Raw genomic sequence first — 16,750 nt, 5'->3', positions numbered from 1 at the left:
TGGTCGACCCAGAATCTCAGTGTTTCATGTAGCCCCCCCCCTCACTGTGCTCCTCCAGCACTGACAGAACAGAAAGAAGCAAGCTCGGTTGCCTTTAAAAATAAAAAAAAACAAGCCCGGCTATTTTTAGAGCCAGCCAGAATTCCCCATCCCCCTTTAATAAGCCTGCTTTCATACACACTGTGTACAGTGGAACTGTGGAATTAAAAATTGATCTCAAGACATGCCGTTTGGTCTTCACAAGCAAAATGAGATGCGGGTCCTCACAAGGAGGGGAGCGTAGAATGGAGTGTTCAGAAAGCAGGGCTTTCCTGTCGTGGCTACAGCTTCAAAACAGACAGCTGTAGTCCTACTTCTCCGTCCCCAATGGCAGATACCTAAGACCTACTGATAAAGAATTTAATCCATGCGCGTGTGTGTGTGTGTTTTTATCAACATCCAGATTGAAGGCACAGCATAACAGGTTCAAAGCATTCCAGTTCAGGCTTTTTCTCTGCCAAATGATTCCATTCTTTTAAAATAAGATCTTATAAATCTGCCTGAAACACTACAGTTTTCCTACAACAGTGAGTGGCCTGGGGAACAGAGACAGCCTTGAATGGCCCGAGCAGGGCCCCTCTCCCTCAGTTCTCTAACGTAGGGACAAAGAGCCCGGAGAAGAGAGGAAGGGTCGGAAACACTCATCAGCGGACCAAAGTGACCCAACTCCACGTGCCAACACTGGGCTCCCTGGACCAGAGTGGGACCACACAGGCAGTACCTGCTTTTTAGGGACTCCCCGCATTCAAAGAACACAAATCCACTTAATATCCCAACACAACCGTTGGCAGGGAGACAGCCCACAGTTACTGAGCACTCCACATCAAACGAGAAGAACACAGGCGTATTTCATAAAGTACCGGGAATTTTTAAAAGGGGGGAGGGCGGGGGGGGGGGGGACATTTCCTGGCCTGACGCTAGCGACCAACGCAAGTAATCCAGCCCAGCTTCACTCAGGGACTAATCGCATTACCTCACTGCCAGGCAGCAGTAAAAAGCTGACCGAATACACATACGAGGCCTACTGATGAGAGCAACAACAGCCCACTGATATCCCCCCACACCCCTAGTGCTGCCTATGATGTGGTTAGGGCAGGCGTTTAAGGACAGAGTCCCATGTCTGCTATGGTCCCGGATGTGGTAGAGAGAGCTCGGCTGGTCCGTCTGTCGTCTGTCTGTCTGTCACGTCAACCTCCCCTCAGCCTGGAGGTATGTCTGTGGCTCAGTCAGTCAGTGGGATTTGCAGCCAGCAGACGGATTTACCAGCAGCGAGCGGTAGACGCGGCTGGCCACCTCCACCTCTGTGTGTGTTATTAACACAGCGTGTCTCCTATTGATTAGACCCAGCAATAATCAAACAGCGCAGAAGAGAGCTGCTCACTCAGACAATTAACCATCCAGCAGTGGCCTGTCAGAAGGTGGGAGATGAAAACACTCGCGCGGAGCAGGCTGGGTGAACCGTCAAGGCGCGGCACGGCACCTGCAGTAGTAAGGTGGAGCTCCTCAGACAGGTGCCAGTACCAGAGAGGAGAGGTGGCTGGTTTCTGCTTTCAAAATGGCACCCTATTCCCTGTATACAGGTTCCCGGGTCCAAAGTGGTGCACTATAAAAAAAGGGAATAGGCTGCTATTTGTGACGCAGCATCCAGTGACCAGGGGGCAGGGAGATCCTGGACTCCCTCTGGTGGAGTGACCTTGGCATGGCCGGAGGCCTGAGGAAGAGGAGACCGCAACTAGAAAGCCCAACACCAATCAAAACCAACAGCACATAGTCCTACACACACACACACACACACACACCTGTCTGCAGCACCGTCTCAGATTCAGCCGAGCTCACCTTGAGGCGAGGCAACCCAGAGGCCAGGCTACAGTGGCTGTGTAGTCACATTCAACTCCCCTGTGCTAATGAATCCACCATCCATCACACAGATATGCGGCCCGCCAAAAAATATCAACGTGGCCACCCCACCAAGGTTCCATCTCACTCAGGCACTGCAGACATTTCCTTCTCCTTCTACCAGATCCACAAAATGCTGCCATTAACTCAGCTAAAACAAATCACCTGGCAAAGATGAGGGTAAATGTTCCCCTGGAAGTCAATTGACAAACTGAAATAAAGGCTTTGCTGTGAGGCTGTGATTGCCTTTTCTGTTCACTGAAACCTGTCTAAGGTGAAGTCTGAGGGCTAGGTGGGCACACCACTACAGTATAAACACCAGGGTGTCACCTAACTCCACCTGGGCGACAGAAAAGGATGGCAGGGACGATGACTAGTGCTGCAGCCCCACATTTCTGCCCTCGGCGGTGGCGACGCATTCAAAATGCCACCGTAGAACCGGAGGGAGCTATTAAAGCCATCAATCACCCAGGCCCAGCAGCAAGGGCATCTGTGTACTGTACAGAAAAACCTAAGGAGAGAGAGAGAAGAGAGAGAAGAGAGAAAGAAAAAGAGAGAAGAGAGAGAAAGAGAGGAAGAGGGAGCCGAGAGAGCAATCTGAGAGAGCGAGGGAAAGAGAGCACTCAGGAAAAACCTCCCCTCATACAAGACAAAAGGCACACAGTTCAGCTACAGGCCAGACTAAAAAAGGTAGGCCTAGAACAGTTCAGCTACAGGTTAAAGATGTAAGGTGTCTGCATGCTTCCCAGTTGAAACAGTTCAGAAGAGTTTGTGCATATATTATGACGACGTTGTGGCCTTTTTGTTCGTTTTGGACTTTGGTACGTTTTTTTTTCTTCCCCCGGCTGTTCGGGCACAACATTTTTTCTTGAAGTCGGTAGCCGAAGTCTACGCGCCTTCGTCGGTGATTGGTCAACAGTAAGGATTCTTCAATAAAGTCTTTGTTGTCATTCAACGAGAGACGACTCGTTTTCATGCACATTTTTTCATTGAGAAACACTGCACCAAACCTCTTAGCTATGGGGTAAAGGCTAAAAGGTTTATCGCCTTGGCCACAGTACAGACTATTCCATTCTGCTTTATGTGAGAGGCTATAGGGCTAACTCAGCTATGCGGTAAAGGCATTAGCTACAGTACAGTTATAGATTGAAAGTTCATTGTGATATAAACCTACCACCCCCAGTAACCGTTCAGACACAAGCTAGAAGCAGCAGCAGCAGGTGATCGTCATCATCACCCAGAGAAAGGGGTGGGGCCCATTCTTCAGCTTTAATGCACTGTAAATCCTCCATAGAGGCCACCTGTAGTATTAAAGAATTCAACGGACAAAAACAACCTCACTGATTTTCACCCGTTGCATGGAGGAGGGGGGGAGAGTTTTCTAAGCTTTCAAAGTCCATCATGTGCCTGCGGAACTCTTTGAAACCAGATAGCACTCCTGGAATTCCTGGCTTGATGTGAGGCCCCTACGACAGAGACACGGCATGGCATGGAGCTGCTTCTTCACGGCCACAAAGACACGACGAGGTGCCATTACTGTCTCCCATTACTCATGAGAGGGGCACTGATTGGACCACCTTGACGTACTAGGGAGGGAAAGCCCAAAGAGATGGAATGCATGACAAACAAAAGAACGACAGGCTTTTGTTCATGGTTAATGAGACCTGGACAGGCTGAGAGGGGCGTGTGTGTGTGTGTCTTCACTGGAAACCCCCCAACGGAAGGGCTTTTAAAAAGACCCGGGGCCCCAGTGTCTTGTGACAATAACATCACAGCCTCAGGATTATCAGGGGCCAGGGTTCATGCTGCTCTCTGCATTCACAGCAAACTCCTCTCTCACAGAGCAAGGCATTCCTCCCTTGGCATCAAAACTAGTCGAAATTGGAATGAGCCTGGAAGGGAATGGATTCAACTGAGGGTAAAGGGACTAGGCCCACAAAAGACAGCCAGCCATGTGGCTACAAAACATGAGAAATAAGTGGATAGCCGTATCCATGTTAAACTAGCCTAAAAAGAAACACAGGCCTAGGTTACATCTTGAGAATGCTCGAGAGTCCCAAACAATAAAAATAAAATTTAAAAAAGGGAGGTAGCAAATCAAAAGAAAAATGACCTTTTGACTAATGAGACACCCAGTCTTTGAATCCCCCATTATCCTGTTAATGGTTCCAGGAGGAATTCCTTTAGACAGCATTAGAGTTCCCCTGGTGAGAGGTAAAGGGGGAGGAAGGAGGCAGGGGCCAGGAGGAGAGAGGGCTGGAGGGAGGCCCCGTGTTTTATCCCTCGCCGCTGTTCGCTGCTTGACCCCTCATTCAGGTCAATTGGTCATGCAAGTTTCCCCTCCCCTGCACACACACACACAAACACGTGCACGCAAACACACAGCCGAGCAAAACAAACACACACACACAAAAAAAAAAAAAAAACAGTTCCTGGCTGCCTCTCCCAGGCATCGAGGCAGTGAGAATGCCTGCTGGATCTAGTAAATCTAGCCTTGCTAGACATCAAGCAGGATCAATGCTGCCAGAGCTCAAAGACTGCAGCAAACTGCAACTCCCAGCCGTGTGGGAGAGACTGTATTTACCATGCATGGAAACTTCAATCAAGCCTGCCAGTGCTGCTGGAGCTGGCTGCTGCTGGCCTCTTACATATGCAATGAATTACTGATTACCACTGCATATTGTGCCCAAGCACTATCATTTGGCCTAAATGAGCAACGATTGAGCGCGCGGAAAAGCAACAGAAACCATGAAACGAACGACATCAGCGTCTCCAGCGTTCCGTCATGCACATGGGTCCCTGACGGACGTAGACAGGTAGCAAAGGCCTATAGAGGAGTGCATTACAGCATGTGCTGTGCAACCAGACAGCAGCACACCACTAGAACGCTGTGCTCTATTAGGGCCGGGACTGGGCCTCAGGGGCTGGCCAACGAAGAGCAAGCAGCCTAAGTGAAAACAGGAAGTGTGGTGTCGAGTGACAGAGGGCAGAATGGTGTGTCTCTCGTGTCTGCTCTGTGCACATGGCCCGTGTCAGGAGAGGACAGGGAGGGGTTAGAGAAACACCAGGTGCATGTCACACAGGGCCACACATGTAAACACACACACAGCCGAGCAAAACACACAACTTACTTTTTAGTCCAGCAACTCCCATAGAATGAGATCAGTGTTTAGGTTACATGACAGCTTTGAAAGCATTACAGATAAATGTAGACTAGCCTATTCATTGGCATGTAGGGAGAAATAGAGACATGCCCAACGTGTAATAGCTCAGCCCTGACGCATGTATACAAGACTGATGTGTGTATTACCTTCGTGTGGGTGTCTGTGTGACCCATTTCCGGGCTATTCTTTTTAACACTAGAAAGCCTTGGATGCCGATTGTCTGAAAACCGTGGTATACGAGACAATATACCACAGGTATGGATGCAAAACGATTGTTTACTGTTCTAATTATGGTGGTAACCTGCTTATAATAGCAATAAGGCACCTCGGGGGTTTGTGGTATATGGCCAATTTACCACAGCTAAGGGCTGTGTCCAGGCACGACGCGTTGGACAAACACACCACACCTCCTCTGGCCTTTTTGCTTGATTAGAATATGAAATAACATTTATTTTAAAAGAACAAAATAGCATTTTCATTAGTTTATGTAACTGTTGGCTATATGTACAAACTAAAAACTAAAAACACCACAATTCAAGTGTTAAAATTGATTAAATAAACACCATCAAAGATCATTCATTATTAGTTTGTTATTAGGGCAGGTCTTACGGAACATTATGCATTTAACAAAATGCATTTCAGAAGAACAGAATGGCACATTCTGAGTTGAAAAATATTACTGCGCTTTGAGTGTTGCAGTAATGCTATAAGGAAAAATATATTTTTAGGTGATTTCAGAAGTTCAGAATCTGCCCTCCTATAAAGACATAAAAAAGGTCACTTTTTGGTATTTCATTTCCCTGCCTCTGGGTAAATTCCAAGCTAGACTATTATATGCACGTGAAATTTAATTAAACAATTCAGGTGAAGTTTCGATGGGCCATGGGGGGGGGGGGGGGGGTGACTTGTCCTCTTAAAACTGCTTATAACAAGTGTTAGTGATATTAAGATTCTAACAACGACCGTATGGTTATAGACTTACTTAGGAAAAGTCAAGGATGGGAGTCAAGACAACAACAAAAAAATGGCAGAGCATTAAAAAAGTAAATGAGTCAATATGACTCTGTCGGCTCTTCTAGTGTTAAAGATGCACTTCAGCAAAGCTATTCAAAATGGAAAAATAAAGGAGTTGCGTTTCTAGTCAAAGCATTCCATATTGTGACGCAATTGCACATTGGAAATACTGAGCCAACACTGATTTAGGCTTGCCACAAGTAACACAGTGGAGCTGCAGGAGAGTTACTGTAAAAACAATGCACACTGCTAATCCCAAAACAGATGCCTTGTTGTGTTGTTATTGAAAGCCGTGGCCTCACAATACCTTGAGGTAAAACAATGTGCCGAGCACATTCCCGCAGGATACAGAGCTACGAAATGCGTGTAAAATGACGGCGGTCTGTGCTTGCCTCTCGGAGTGTGACCTCGTGTCGACTAATCGTCTGGAGGTTAGAAAGCATTAACATTATTCAACAGATTATGCCACACAACACAAAAAGAAGTGGCAAAGGAAGTCTACATGGCATCGGTGAACCCAACCCACATCCACTTGTTACACTACAGTGTTGTAATGAAACCGGTCAGTGAGGGGTGCAGGGACATTGTCCGAGTGTAGATATGATAAGTGGGGTCCACTTTTTTTTTGGGGGGGGGGGGGGTTGCAAGCTGTTAGAGCTGCCTCCTTTATAATGCAGAGGACACCACATGAAAATAGACATCATCGGGGCGGCAGGGTAGCCTAGTGGTTAGAGCGTTGGACTAGTAACCGGAAGGTTGCAAGTTCAAACCCCCGAGCTGACAAGGTACAAATCTGTCATTCTGCCCCTGAGTTAACCCACTGTTCCTAGGCCGTCATTGAAAATAAGAATTTGTTCTTAACTGACTTGCCTGGTTAAATAAAGGTACAAAAAATAAATAAAAAAAATCATTTGATTGACACCCTGACCCACACATGAACATATTTCCTTGTGTGGTCCGATTCCAATACATAAGCCATACCAGAAGGCAAAGCGCGTCCGTCCTCCATATTTGGCTCGAAATTACAACCACTTTTCCGGTGAGTGCTGCAGGAAACCAGTTAAATCAAACAGACAGTCACACCTCCATTGTAGAAACTTTGTCATGCTGTGATTCCAACTTGCTGTGGCACCATTCCTCAGGTTGTTGGGCACAGAAAAGATACTTCGTTTATTTTATTGAAGGTATCGTAAAGTGGGTTATGTGCCAAATGCTGATGATGTAGGTGTCTGTCTGTTTGTCCACAGCCCTGGAATGGAACACGAGACTGAAAACAAAGCAACTACGTGAAGCATTGCTTGCATGCTGGAAACAGTGGCGAGTTGGTGTATGGTTTGTTACAATGTCTCACCTCACTAAACATCATTCAAAAGACCGCTTCTGTATTGTTATACTTTGAATTGTGTTGGTTTAGTAAAATGTGTGTTACATCCGTGCACCGCGTGGCGGTACTGTACCAAGCGGCAGAGGATAACCGTATATTAAAAAAAACAGATGAACATACCTGCTGGTGTTGCCCCGAAAACTCGAACCACTGGTACTTTCTTCACGTCACTTTCTCTGAATTCGTTATAACAGACGTCCAAGTCTTTGAGGGGACTTGCAAGGTAGTAGTCAGCGGTGACGATGCGGACAGCAAACATGACTGCTGTGTTGGATTCAATCAACTACGCTAGCTAAATTACGATCTGGGGCAACATCTAGGAACAGAATGAGAATAAATTGTCTTTGTAACAATGTAGCAACCGAAGAAATGGAATCAGTTGTGTACACAAACGACCTAGCAATAAACCAACGTCTCGTTTGTTTGTTTATCGAGGCAGCCCGCGGAGTTGCCCATATTCCACCTAGTTTTGCAGGCTAGAAACTATGAAGAGTAATCTGAGCTGCAGCTACTGGGGACCATACCGTAACTAATGGAGGTGCCCCGTGATTCAGTTACTATTGACATAGTCCACTCTTCTCTGAATGTACGGTGCTGAAACTAGCTGCCCACCCGTTCCTTCAAAAATAACACAATCCTGGGCTTCCACGAGACGTTTCATTGGTTCGAGCGGCCATAGCTAGTTAAACCAGCGAAACCAAAACCACTTTCTCTCCACTCGCCGAATCCGGGTGTTGCTACGGCATATCCATCCGGGAAAAAATGGCAATTGTTGAGTTACTCTCCTGCGGAGACAGAATATTTTCCTGCACGTATTTGACTTGCAAACAAAAACGCTTTGTGAAGAGAATCAAGTGTGGCTGTTCTTGCAGTGGTTTCATGTGTGCTTCCAATGTGGCACTGCGGACAAGGTTTCCTCTCCTCTGTAATATGATCAGAACACTAAACCAAAGGCAACACCATTCCTCCCCCGGCAGACCCTCCCCTAGTCTCTGCCGCTACTGGTTAGCTGCTCGCTACTGACACACTGCAGCAACACGGGTCAGAAGACTCCAGATCCAGTCCCAAATTGTGCTGTTAGAACCACCTAAATTTCACGATTGGCATTGGTCGGTTTACAAGCGCGCAAGTGGAAGTTAGGTTTTCAATTGGTTTACAAATCTTTAGGCGGGACATGGGTATGAAAGGCAAAATCGTATTCTGCTTTTTTAAATCTTCCTATTTGGTTGGGAAATGTTGTGAATATTGAATGGCTGGGCTATGGGACAGTGGATGCGCATTGATACATCTAATGGATCGGTTAATAGGCATTACCCTGAGAATGAGGAGATTGTGGAGCTATAGCTTCCTGCTATCAACCAATCAGCATCCAGGATCCAAACAACCCGTTTTATAATAAGGGAGTTCTATTAACCGGAGCCGCTGTGCACCAATATATGGCACGTGACGTGAGCGGGCAAAAGCGGCGAGGGAGGAACGCCCTTCTCAATTAGAACAAGTACATCTGCGCCCCTCGGTCATGTTGTTAACAAGTCAGCATGGCGCATCGTCCAGAAACATACAAGGTCTATTTTAAAATATATATATATATATATATATATATATATATATTTTTTTTTTTTAAATAGACCTTATATATATATATATAGGTTTGAATTTTCAAACTGGTTTTTACTGGGACGGCAGAAAAAGAAAAAAAAAAATTCACTTTTACTCCACGTGGTTAATCAACCTCGGGCTACCTCACTTTGGTTTTAAGATAATTTCGCCATGAGTTTTGAATGGCACTTGGCTCATGCACGGGACGAAGCACCGTTCCAAAACCAATGCAATCACTTTTGACCCGAATCAAACTCCATCCACCGGGGTAACGCGGGCCAGAAAATCGAATCTCCTCAATGACTTAACGTCCTCGAATAATTCATTATACTACTCCACTGATCTAAACTATTTAAAAAACGAAACCCATAGAAATGACCCCTTCCAATGATGAACGTTTACAAAATGCTCTTGAAATGAACTGATTTCGATTGCAATGACTTTCGCAGTAACATTTTTATAGAACAAAACTTCCACATACTACTACTTTACATGCTCAAGACGAGTTCCCGAAGCATGTTTACATTCTGCGTAACCAAAAATGGCAGTCGTAAAAGACACTGGCTAGACCCTTTCCTCTCGTGCATGATTGGATCACTTTAACGTTCACTATGCTGTGATTGGCTCGAACACACTTTCTAGTATGTCCTTATTTGAACACTTCTAGAAGTTCCTCACTACACGACAGTACATCATTACAGTACAATTACCATATTTTGATAAATGTACCCCATTTTGGCCCTATATTTCCTACATCCATATGAATGCAATTTTGTTCCTAAATCCTGTTCCCCTTAGTTCTAAATAATGTTTATTTACCACAAGACAAGATAGACAAACATAATAGAATGGACATAGTTCTAAATTCCACGAGATCTTTCAGTCAGTCCACACAACATTGTGGCACACAACAATATTTGCCACAACTGCATAAAAAATATGGTCTGTTTTATTGTTATAGGCCTATTTTTTTGCACTTTCTTTCTACTGCCCTGTCATAGACTTTTAAAGCTTCACATTGGTCAATTTAATTCCGTCTTAGATTTCCATAATAAACCAGGCTGTAGTTGTGGATGGGCAGACCCCACTCTTTTCTCTTCCACTGAAAGGCCCATAAACCCCTCTGAACACTCGGCTCAGACTGGGGACACAGCCACACTCAGTGGGTCCCTGATGACGAGGAATGTACCGTTAGCGTTTCATGTGGATGGAGTGGGAGCGTCTGTCAATGGGAGTGTGCTCTGACCTTGAGTGAGATTTGGCCCTTTCTCTGCAAACCAATCAGCGCAGGTGAAAATGAGGTGAGTCTGTTTAATAGCAGTTTTCTGCTGAGTGCTAGGCAGATGCATCACAATCCGGGATAGCCTACAGCTGATTAAACTATATATTTCTGGGTAAGTATTCACATACAACAGTTAACACAGCTCTCTTGTGAAGGGAATTGTATCCTTGTTGATGGTTGGAGAATTTCCACTTCTAATCTGGAGGCACAGCCCCGTTTGCCCAGGTTAATCAATCACTCACCTCACTGATAAGATGACAGGCTCAGTTTCACACACCAAGCCACCTGCAGGAGAGTATCTCATCTCCCCCTTCCCCAAACCCTGTGGTTGCTTTGGGTTGGCCAGATAAGGCTTTGTATAGTGTGGTGCAAGTATTGGAACAATCATACAAGCAACTGATTTATGGGTGCAGGAAACTAAGCTCTCATGGTTAATGAATGCATTAGGCTGATAGTGAAATTTACAACTGGCTGTTTTTTGAGAATAGCAGACATATGTCTCATAACACAGAGAAATACAGTACCAACCATTTTAATACTTTATTGTTATTTACAGTGGAGTATGATTGCCATTATTGACAGAAAATAGTTTTGTTTGGCTAATCAAAGGATGATGTAACCACCACAGATAAAATACAAGTGTAAAGAGCAGGTTAGGTGTGAACCCCAGCCCCTCCCTCTGTTGCAGAAGATTGATGTTTTAGTGACAGATTCTTCCTGTGGCCCCTCTGTGGATCTTAAATCATGGATGAATAGGGGGCCCCTAAAAGCACCTTTACATCCTGTTCTATTTATCTGCTATAACCCAAAGAAGTGTGAGACCTTTACATTGCTCATGGTTTAGTGTTATTCTGGGTAATACAGTAGTAACTACGTAGTATAGGCTACGATATAAAAAAAAGTGTGGCATGTAAATTCAACAATTATTACATCCCATTAAAATATATATTCAGATCACATAATATTAGGAACACAGTCACCACACAATGTCAGGCGTAACTATTAACTCCTAACATGTCAAGCAAGCACACGTGAAAAAGTGAAAAAGTAAATACTGCCACCTTGTGGTTATTTGAGAATTGTGCTAAGCTACACGCCTCCGCCCACACACAATTTCAGTTGAGCACAAAAAAAGGCTATAATCATTTGCCATATAAACATCCAAGTCAATTACGTGTCTATAGCAGTCTAGCAGTTCTCAGAGGGGCCGAATAGAGAGGGTCATCTCTTTCCCCAGAGAGGGGGCGATGTAGCGTTCCTCTCTTAGCAAACGGAGAACCAAGTCTTGGGTATCCTGGGGCCAGCGGTAGATCCTGGTACTCTGGAGCCAGGCGGGGACATGTCTCTGGAGGACAAGACAGGAATGGGATAGGTAACATTACACCACGGCGTGAGTGAGGATATAACAGGATATCACAACAGTATAGAATCCTATCCCTACGGAGATGACATCTCACTATCCACTCACCTTGGTAGCAGTGGGAAATAATACGGGCACCAGTCGGAAATTAAGGCAGTGCTGTTGGATGAACTCATTCTGGATCTAAAATGGGAAAAGGTTGCTCAAAGATAAACGCCTGGTGCTTTTATGAATTGTCTTCATTGCGTATCAAATGCATACTGTACATAAACTATACATGGCTGTGGTACAGTATATGTTTCCCTTTGTATTACACAGCAGTGTTTTATACCCATGCTACATCATGACAAGGAGGGGCTGTGGCCAAGGCCCAGAACCTTTGTCTCACTGTCCTAATCTTGAGACTCCATAATAATAATAAAAAAGACAGTAGCTACCCACATTCATTTGATATATTCTTACACGTGCATGTATAAGTGCCTACCTGAGTGTGAATGTACTTGGTGTGGAGACCATGCTCATCCTCCCCGTATCCTTCCACGTCTGCCTTGTACTTAGGACTGATGGCCACGATGATCAGCACTGACTTCTGCAACGCAGCATCTCATAGTCAGTTCAGTTTTTTTGATAAGACTTCGTTTTAAAGGGATACTTCAGGATTTTGTCAATGAGACCAATGAAGGAAGTTCGAGGTAGTTGCTCGAGCCAATGCTAACTAGCGTCAGCGCTCGTTGCACTAACGCTAGTTAGCATTGGCTCGAGAAACTACCTGTAACTTCATTCATACTGGACACAGAGACATAGAAATGGTGTCCACAAGTTTATCTGACTCTGGAGAAGTATTTAGGGATTTTGGCAATATCTCTTTAAGGGTCTGTAATAAACTATTAATCGGGCATTTATAAAGTGGGTGTTCACCATTGATTAATCATTACTCCCACATGTATAAACCATTTGCTAATCATTAGTAACATGTTTTTTTTTTGCAGCCCCTAATCTAAAGTGAGCACTAATTATGCTGTATAAATACGTTGAGTGACCAGTGTAATTTCTCACAAAAAGATGGGCAAGCCATTGGTAGACATTCCAGCAGTACCTGGCAAAAGAATAAGCACACAACACAGGATATTTATGGGATATATATATATATATATATATATATATATATATATAGATTTGTGAAGAATTTATTTACATTTACAAATGTGGGAGTAATGATTTATTACTGGTTTATTACTGGTTTATTACTTAAAATAAAGTGTTACCCATTTGCTTCTGTATAGTTTCATCATTAAATAGCTCCATTTTATGCTCTAAAAATGCTGACCGCTTAGACTTACATCCTTTAAATAGGTGTCCATCCACTTGTTGATGTCCATTCTTCTGACTGCATTATCAAAAATGTCAATCTGCCAGAGAGAGGGATTATGTATGAAAAATAGTGTTTAAAATGTTGGGACATTTCTGAATAAAAGACCATGGAAAATACAGTTTGCAAACTTACAGCTGGTTTAAAGCCCTGATCTATCAGAAACTTCACGAAGGTAAACATCTCACGGGCTGTGTCCACAGAATACGTAATAAAAACATTCCCTGCAATCAAACAGACAAGCATGGCATCCACATGAATGTTAATTGCACTCAAACAACTATTTGCATTTTAGTGGATGTTAGACTTGGTTTTAAGTCTTAATATTGAGCTCTTACAAGCCAAGGCCATAAGGTGACACAATTATTCTGATTCACAGAAAATCCACTGTTTAATGAACAATAAACTTTAATATAATTTTTTGGGGGATAAAGTTTTTGCAGAGGGATGGAGAATGATATGCACTTACTGCACTCCTCAGGTAAACTGATGGTCTTCCTCTGTTCCTGTGTAGCTGTTCCTCCCCCACCTGGTTGGCCGGGGGTCACTGGGTAAGAGGGCACCACACTGACCTCAGACATCACCTCTCTGGGAGGGGCCACACGCTGAGGAAGATTCCGACTGGGGGCTTTTAGAGCTCCTTGTTCATATAGTCTGTTTTGAGCCGTAGGAGTCCTAGAGAAAACGGTATAGAAGATTTGGGTGTCTGCTCCAAACACTCATAAAACAGGAATTATATCTATATTGTAATGCCCACCAGCAGACATTCGTTCTAAAACTGGATCCCCACCAAACATTTCCTATTAAACTGTAAACAAAGCAGTACTAGGAACTTGCGAAATCCAATTGGTTTTGATATCTAGGCTAATGATATAATCTGATGTTAGACCAGTAGGTTATAGGGATATTTAGTGTACCAGGATGACGGGTCTTGCTGAAGCTCCCGCTGGGGTTCCGTAGGGTGAAGATGGTTATAATGATGACGATTATAGAGGGGACAGGTTTGATTTACGGGTTTCTGACATGTGTACAGTCTCGGACACCTGCCGTGCACTTGATCAGGGCCTGTGGAGGGACGTGAGAAGACATGCTCTTAACATCCTGTCTTGGATGGGCTCCCAATTAAAATCATCCCTATCTGAAGTGTAGAACGTGGATCATCCAGGCTATATTTCAGACAGCAATATAAACAACAACCTAAACAAAAGCATCACCTACTTCCCAGAAAAGTTTATATAGCTTGGTCTTTCCACAAAAAAATAGTGCCTTTTGGTTGGGATAACTGTAAAAAATAAAAATAAAACGTTTTATTTCACCTAATTTGTATAATGTTAATGTTCATAATGTTCCCCTTCGTAAAAACATGCTTTCCCATTTTTCAAGAATTCAAATGAAGAAAAGTGCTAATTAAAGTAACAGGGTTGACTGTGACAATTTTATCTTATTTCAGCCATAACTCCCGTTGTCGTGTTATGCTTGACACTCACAGTTTTTATCCACAAAAACACCAATGGCCGAAAAGAGTAGAACCGGCTCATCTGCCTTCACGCTGATTTGACTATTAGATGTTCAATAAGAAATAGTTTCAACATATTAAAATGAGAGTTCAGTTCCCATAACAGGGTTGACCTTAAAACGAGGGAGAAATCACATGAACTAAATAATCATCTTCAGAAATGACTTTATCAAAGCAACAAAATAACCAGAGCTTTACAATGATGGTGACAACATGGCAAACGTTTGGGGTTAAGTGGGTTCAAATCTTCCTACAAGTCAGAAAAAGTCAGACTTTTCAAAATTCAGATTTTTGGCATTTCGGCAAGTCTATATTCAAATAAAAAAAATCTGATATCTAAAAATGTCCATGTGGTTTATATTGAAGGGCAGTTCAATAAATATAACATGCTTTGACATTTTTTTGGCACTTTAGCAAATCTCTATTCGTATTATTTATAAAAATGTCCATGTGGTTTAAAATGCTTTAAAATTCAATAATACTATTCTATTCTAATACACTCTATTCGCGGAATGACCCAGCTCCAGTATCATTTGGATTAATTTATCTATATCTTTTCCATTTAATTATATGTATACAGTTGTCATATACAGCACGTTACTTACATCGAGGAGGCGTGTGTGGTGGGTATCTCGGAGGGACACAGTGGATGTCATTTAAGTCAGACCTGAGAGAAAGAGGGGACTCCAAGTGTTCTGCTCCTTCAAGGTTACAGTCCTGAGGTAGAGGCCAGCTGGGAGGACCAGGGAAGCCCTCCGCTCCCCGCCGGAGAATCCCAGAGAAATCCTCAGTCCACTGAGCCCTCTCTCTGTAGGAGTGTAACCTGAGGTCGACAGGGTCAGGGGTGTGTGGGAACATGTCTTTCTGATGCAGGGAGGGGGTTCTGAACTGGGGTCGAAGGTTACCCAGAGGGTCTTCCGTAGAGGTTCTCCAGGAGTCCTTGGGGTATTCCACCTGGCCTACGTCGTTGACGGTCACCTCAGGGGCAAACCAGGCCTCTTCCTTTGGCCTCTCTCTGTGTTCTGAGCACTGCCCACAGTCCAAGGGCAATGCTAGGTTCAGCATTGATGATGTCATTGACTCATCTGTCTCCACCGGAATACTTCTGTGACAACGGGAATCTGACAACAACAACAACAACAACAGACAATGTTATTCAGCTTAAGCCATTTAGGAGAAGTAAAGAAGGGGAAAAAAATGATGTGATATGTAAGAGTGAGTTTAGCGTAAGGTTAACTTTCCTTTTCGATAGGTGTGGTAGTGTGTACTGTATTTGACAATGGCGTACCTGTGAAAGAGTCCATTCTTCTCTCAGGACGAGGGATAGATTTGTTTGTAAAAAGGAAACAGAAACAAATGTGGTTTAACAGGAATGAAAGCTGAGCTCTGTGGATAGCAGAATGACATGACATTCCTGGCAACACTTTTTTAGAAAAACTGCATTCACAAGTGAAACAAACTCTTTTACGGGTAAAAAAAGAAAAAAAAAGAAAGCTATGATATGTGGCAGATCGACGGAAAGCCCTTATGACTACAGAACTCAAAGCTGTCCTTTGGTTATACAGAGTCATTATAATACATAGCGAAAACCAGTCAGACCAAACATTACGTATATTCCAAGGAAGTGAACTTTGTCCTCCAGTCAAGCAACTAACTTACCTGCAATGTGTCTGTGAAGGAATAATGCAAAAACAAGTCAATTACTAAATTCTCCTGACTTCAAGCAATGAAAACAAGTTAAAACATACAGCACAGGTGCCATTTACAGTCAAGTTGAACAGTTAAACCTGACCCCGGCTCCTATCTGTGTCAGAGCCGTGTATTCCACCCTCTATATGCAAATCTGCCCTGGAGCGAATAGGAAACATTCCCTCAATTTTTGTCTAGAGGAAGAGATCAGTGCTGGCAAAGCAAGAGAGTCCCCCTTCGCCATTTATGCAAATAATGTGGGACATGCAGTTCACGTCCACCAATCAGGTTGTTGTGAAAACAGAGCAGGAATTCTGCAACCAGTCAGGGCGAACCTTGTCATTTAAAGTGGATTGAGTTGTCATAGTAAAAGCACACCTACAGACATGAGGGCACTTGATTCACGAAAAGTGTGCAGCCCATTAAAGTGAACACGCT

General features: G+C 43.9%; 2 protein-coding genes across 3 annotated transcripts in view; both read right to left on the bottom strand.

Annotated features, from left to right (window-relative positions):
- rev3l (REV3 like, DNA directed polymerase zeta catalytic subunit) overlaps positions 1-8,605 on the bottom strand; it is a 49,051-nt gene extending 40,446 nt beyond the window's left edge. The window contains exon 1 of the mRNA XM_036975690.2: positions 7,618-8,605. Coding sequence (XP_036831585.2) covers positions 7,618-7,756 — 139 coding nt within the window. The 5' untranslated portion in view covers positions 7,757-8,605. The remainder of the gene's footprint in view (positions 1-7,617) is intronic.
- A 2,298-nt stretch (positions 8,606-10,903) lies between these two features.
- Positions 10,904-16,540, bottom strand: traf3ip2a (TRAF3 interacting protein 2a). 2 transcript variants are annotated; one of them, XR_016495371.1, is made up of 11 exons: positions 16,283-16,468; positions 15,912-15,928; positions 15,229-15,744; positions 14,025-14,172; positions 13,577-13,782; positions 13,243-13,331; positions 13,079-13,147; positions 12,795-12,834; positions 12,223-12,327; positions 11,847-11,921; positions 10,904-11,723 (listed from the first exon to the last, which is right to left on the bottom strand). XR_016495371.1 is itself a non-coding variant. In XM_021600280.3 (10 exons), exons 2-10 carry the CDS (start codon positions 15,925-15,927, stop codon positions 11,577-11,579), a joined length of 1,371 nt encoding a protein of 456 aa, XP_021455955.3. In that variant the 5' UTR covers position 15,928; positions 16,283-16,540; the 3' UTR covers positions 10,904-11,576. The 2 variants fall into 2 exon arrangements, 1 of the variants encoding a protein (XP_021455955.3); XM_021600280.3 differs by lacking the exon at positions 12,795-12,834 and having other exon boundaries at positions 16,283-16,540.
- Positions 16,541-16,750: the final 210 nt, after the last annotated feature.

Source organism: Oncorhynchus mykiss, chromosome 4 (assembly GCF_057628025.1).
Source record: "Oncorhynchus mykiss isolate SJ-2025 chromosome 4, ASM5762802v1, whole genome shotgun sequence".
Classification (NCBI taxonomy): Eukaryota; Metazoa; Chordata; class Actinopteri; order Salmoniformes; family Salmonidae; genus Oncorhynchus; species Oncorhynchus mykiss.
The sequence above is the reverse complement of the archived record's forward strand: the minus strand, read 5'-3'. Positions and strand labels throughout refer to the sequence as shown.

What these genes read in the sequence shown, in the direction of transcription:
- traf3ip2a (XM_021600280.3), bottom strand. An exon ending in ATCAGGGCTTTAAACCAGCT is followed by an intron (nt 13,148 to 13,242) that starts GTAAGTTTGCAA and finishes TCTCTCTGGCAG; the next exon opens with ATTGACATTTTTGATAATGC. An exon ending in TGGACACCTATTTAAAGGAT is followed by an intron (nt 12,328 to 13,078) that starts GTAAGTCTAAGC and finishes GCTGCGTTGCAG; the next exon opens with AAGTCAGTGCTGATCATCGT.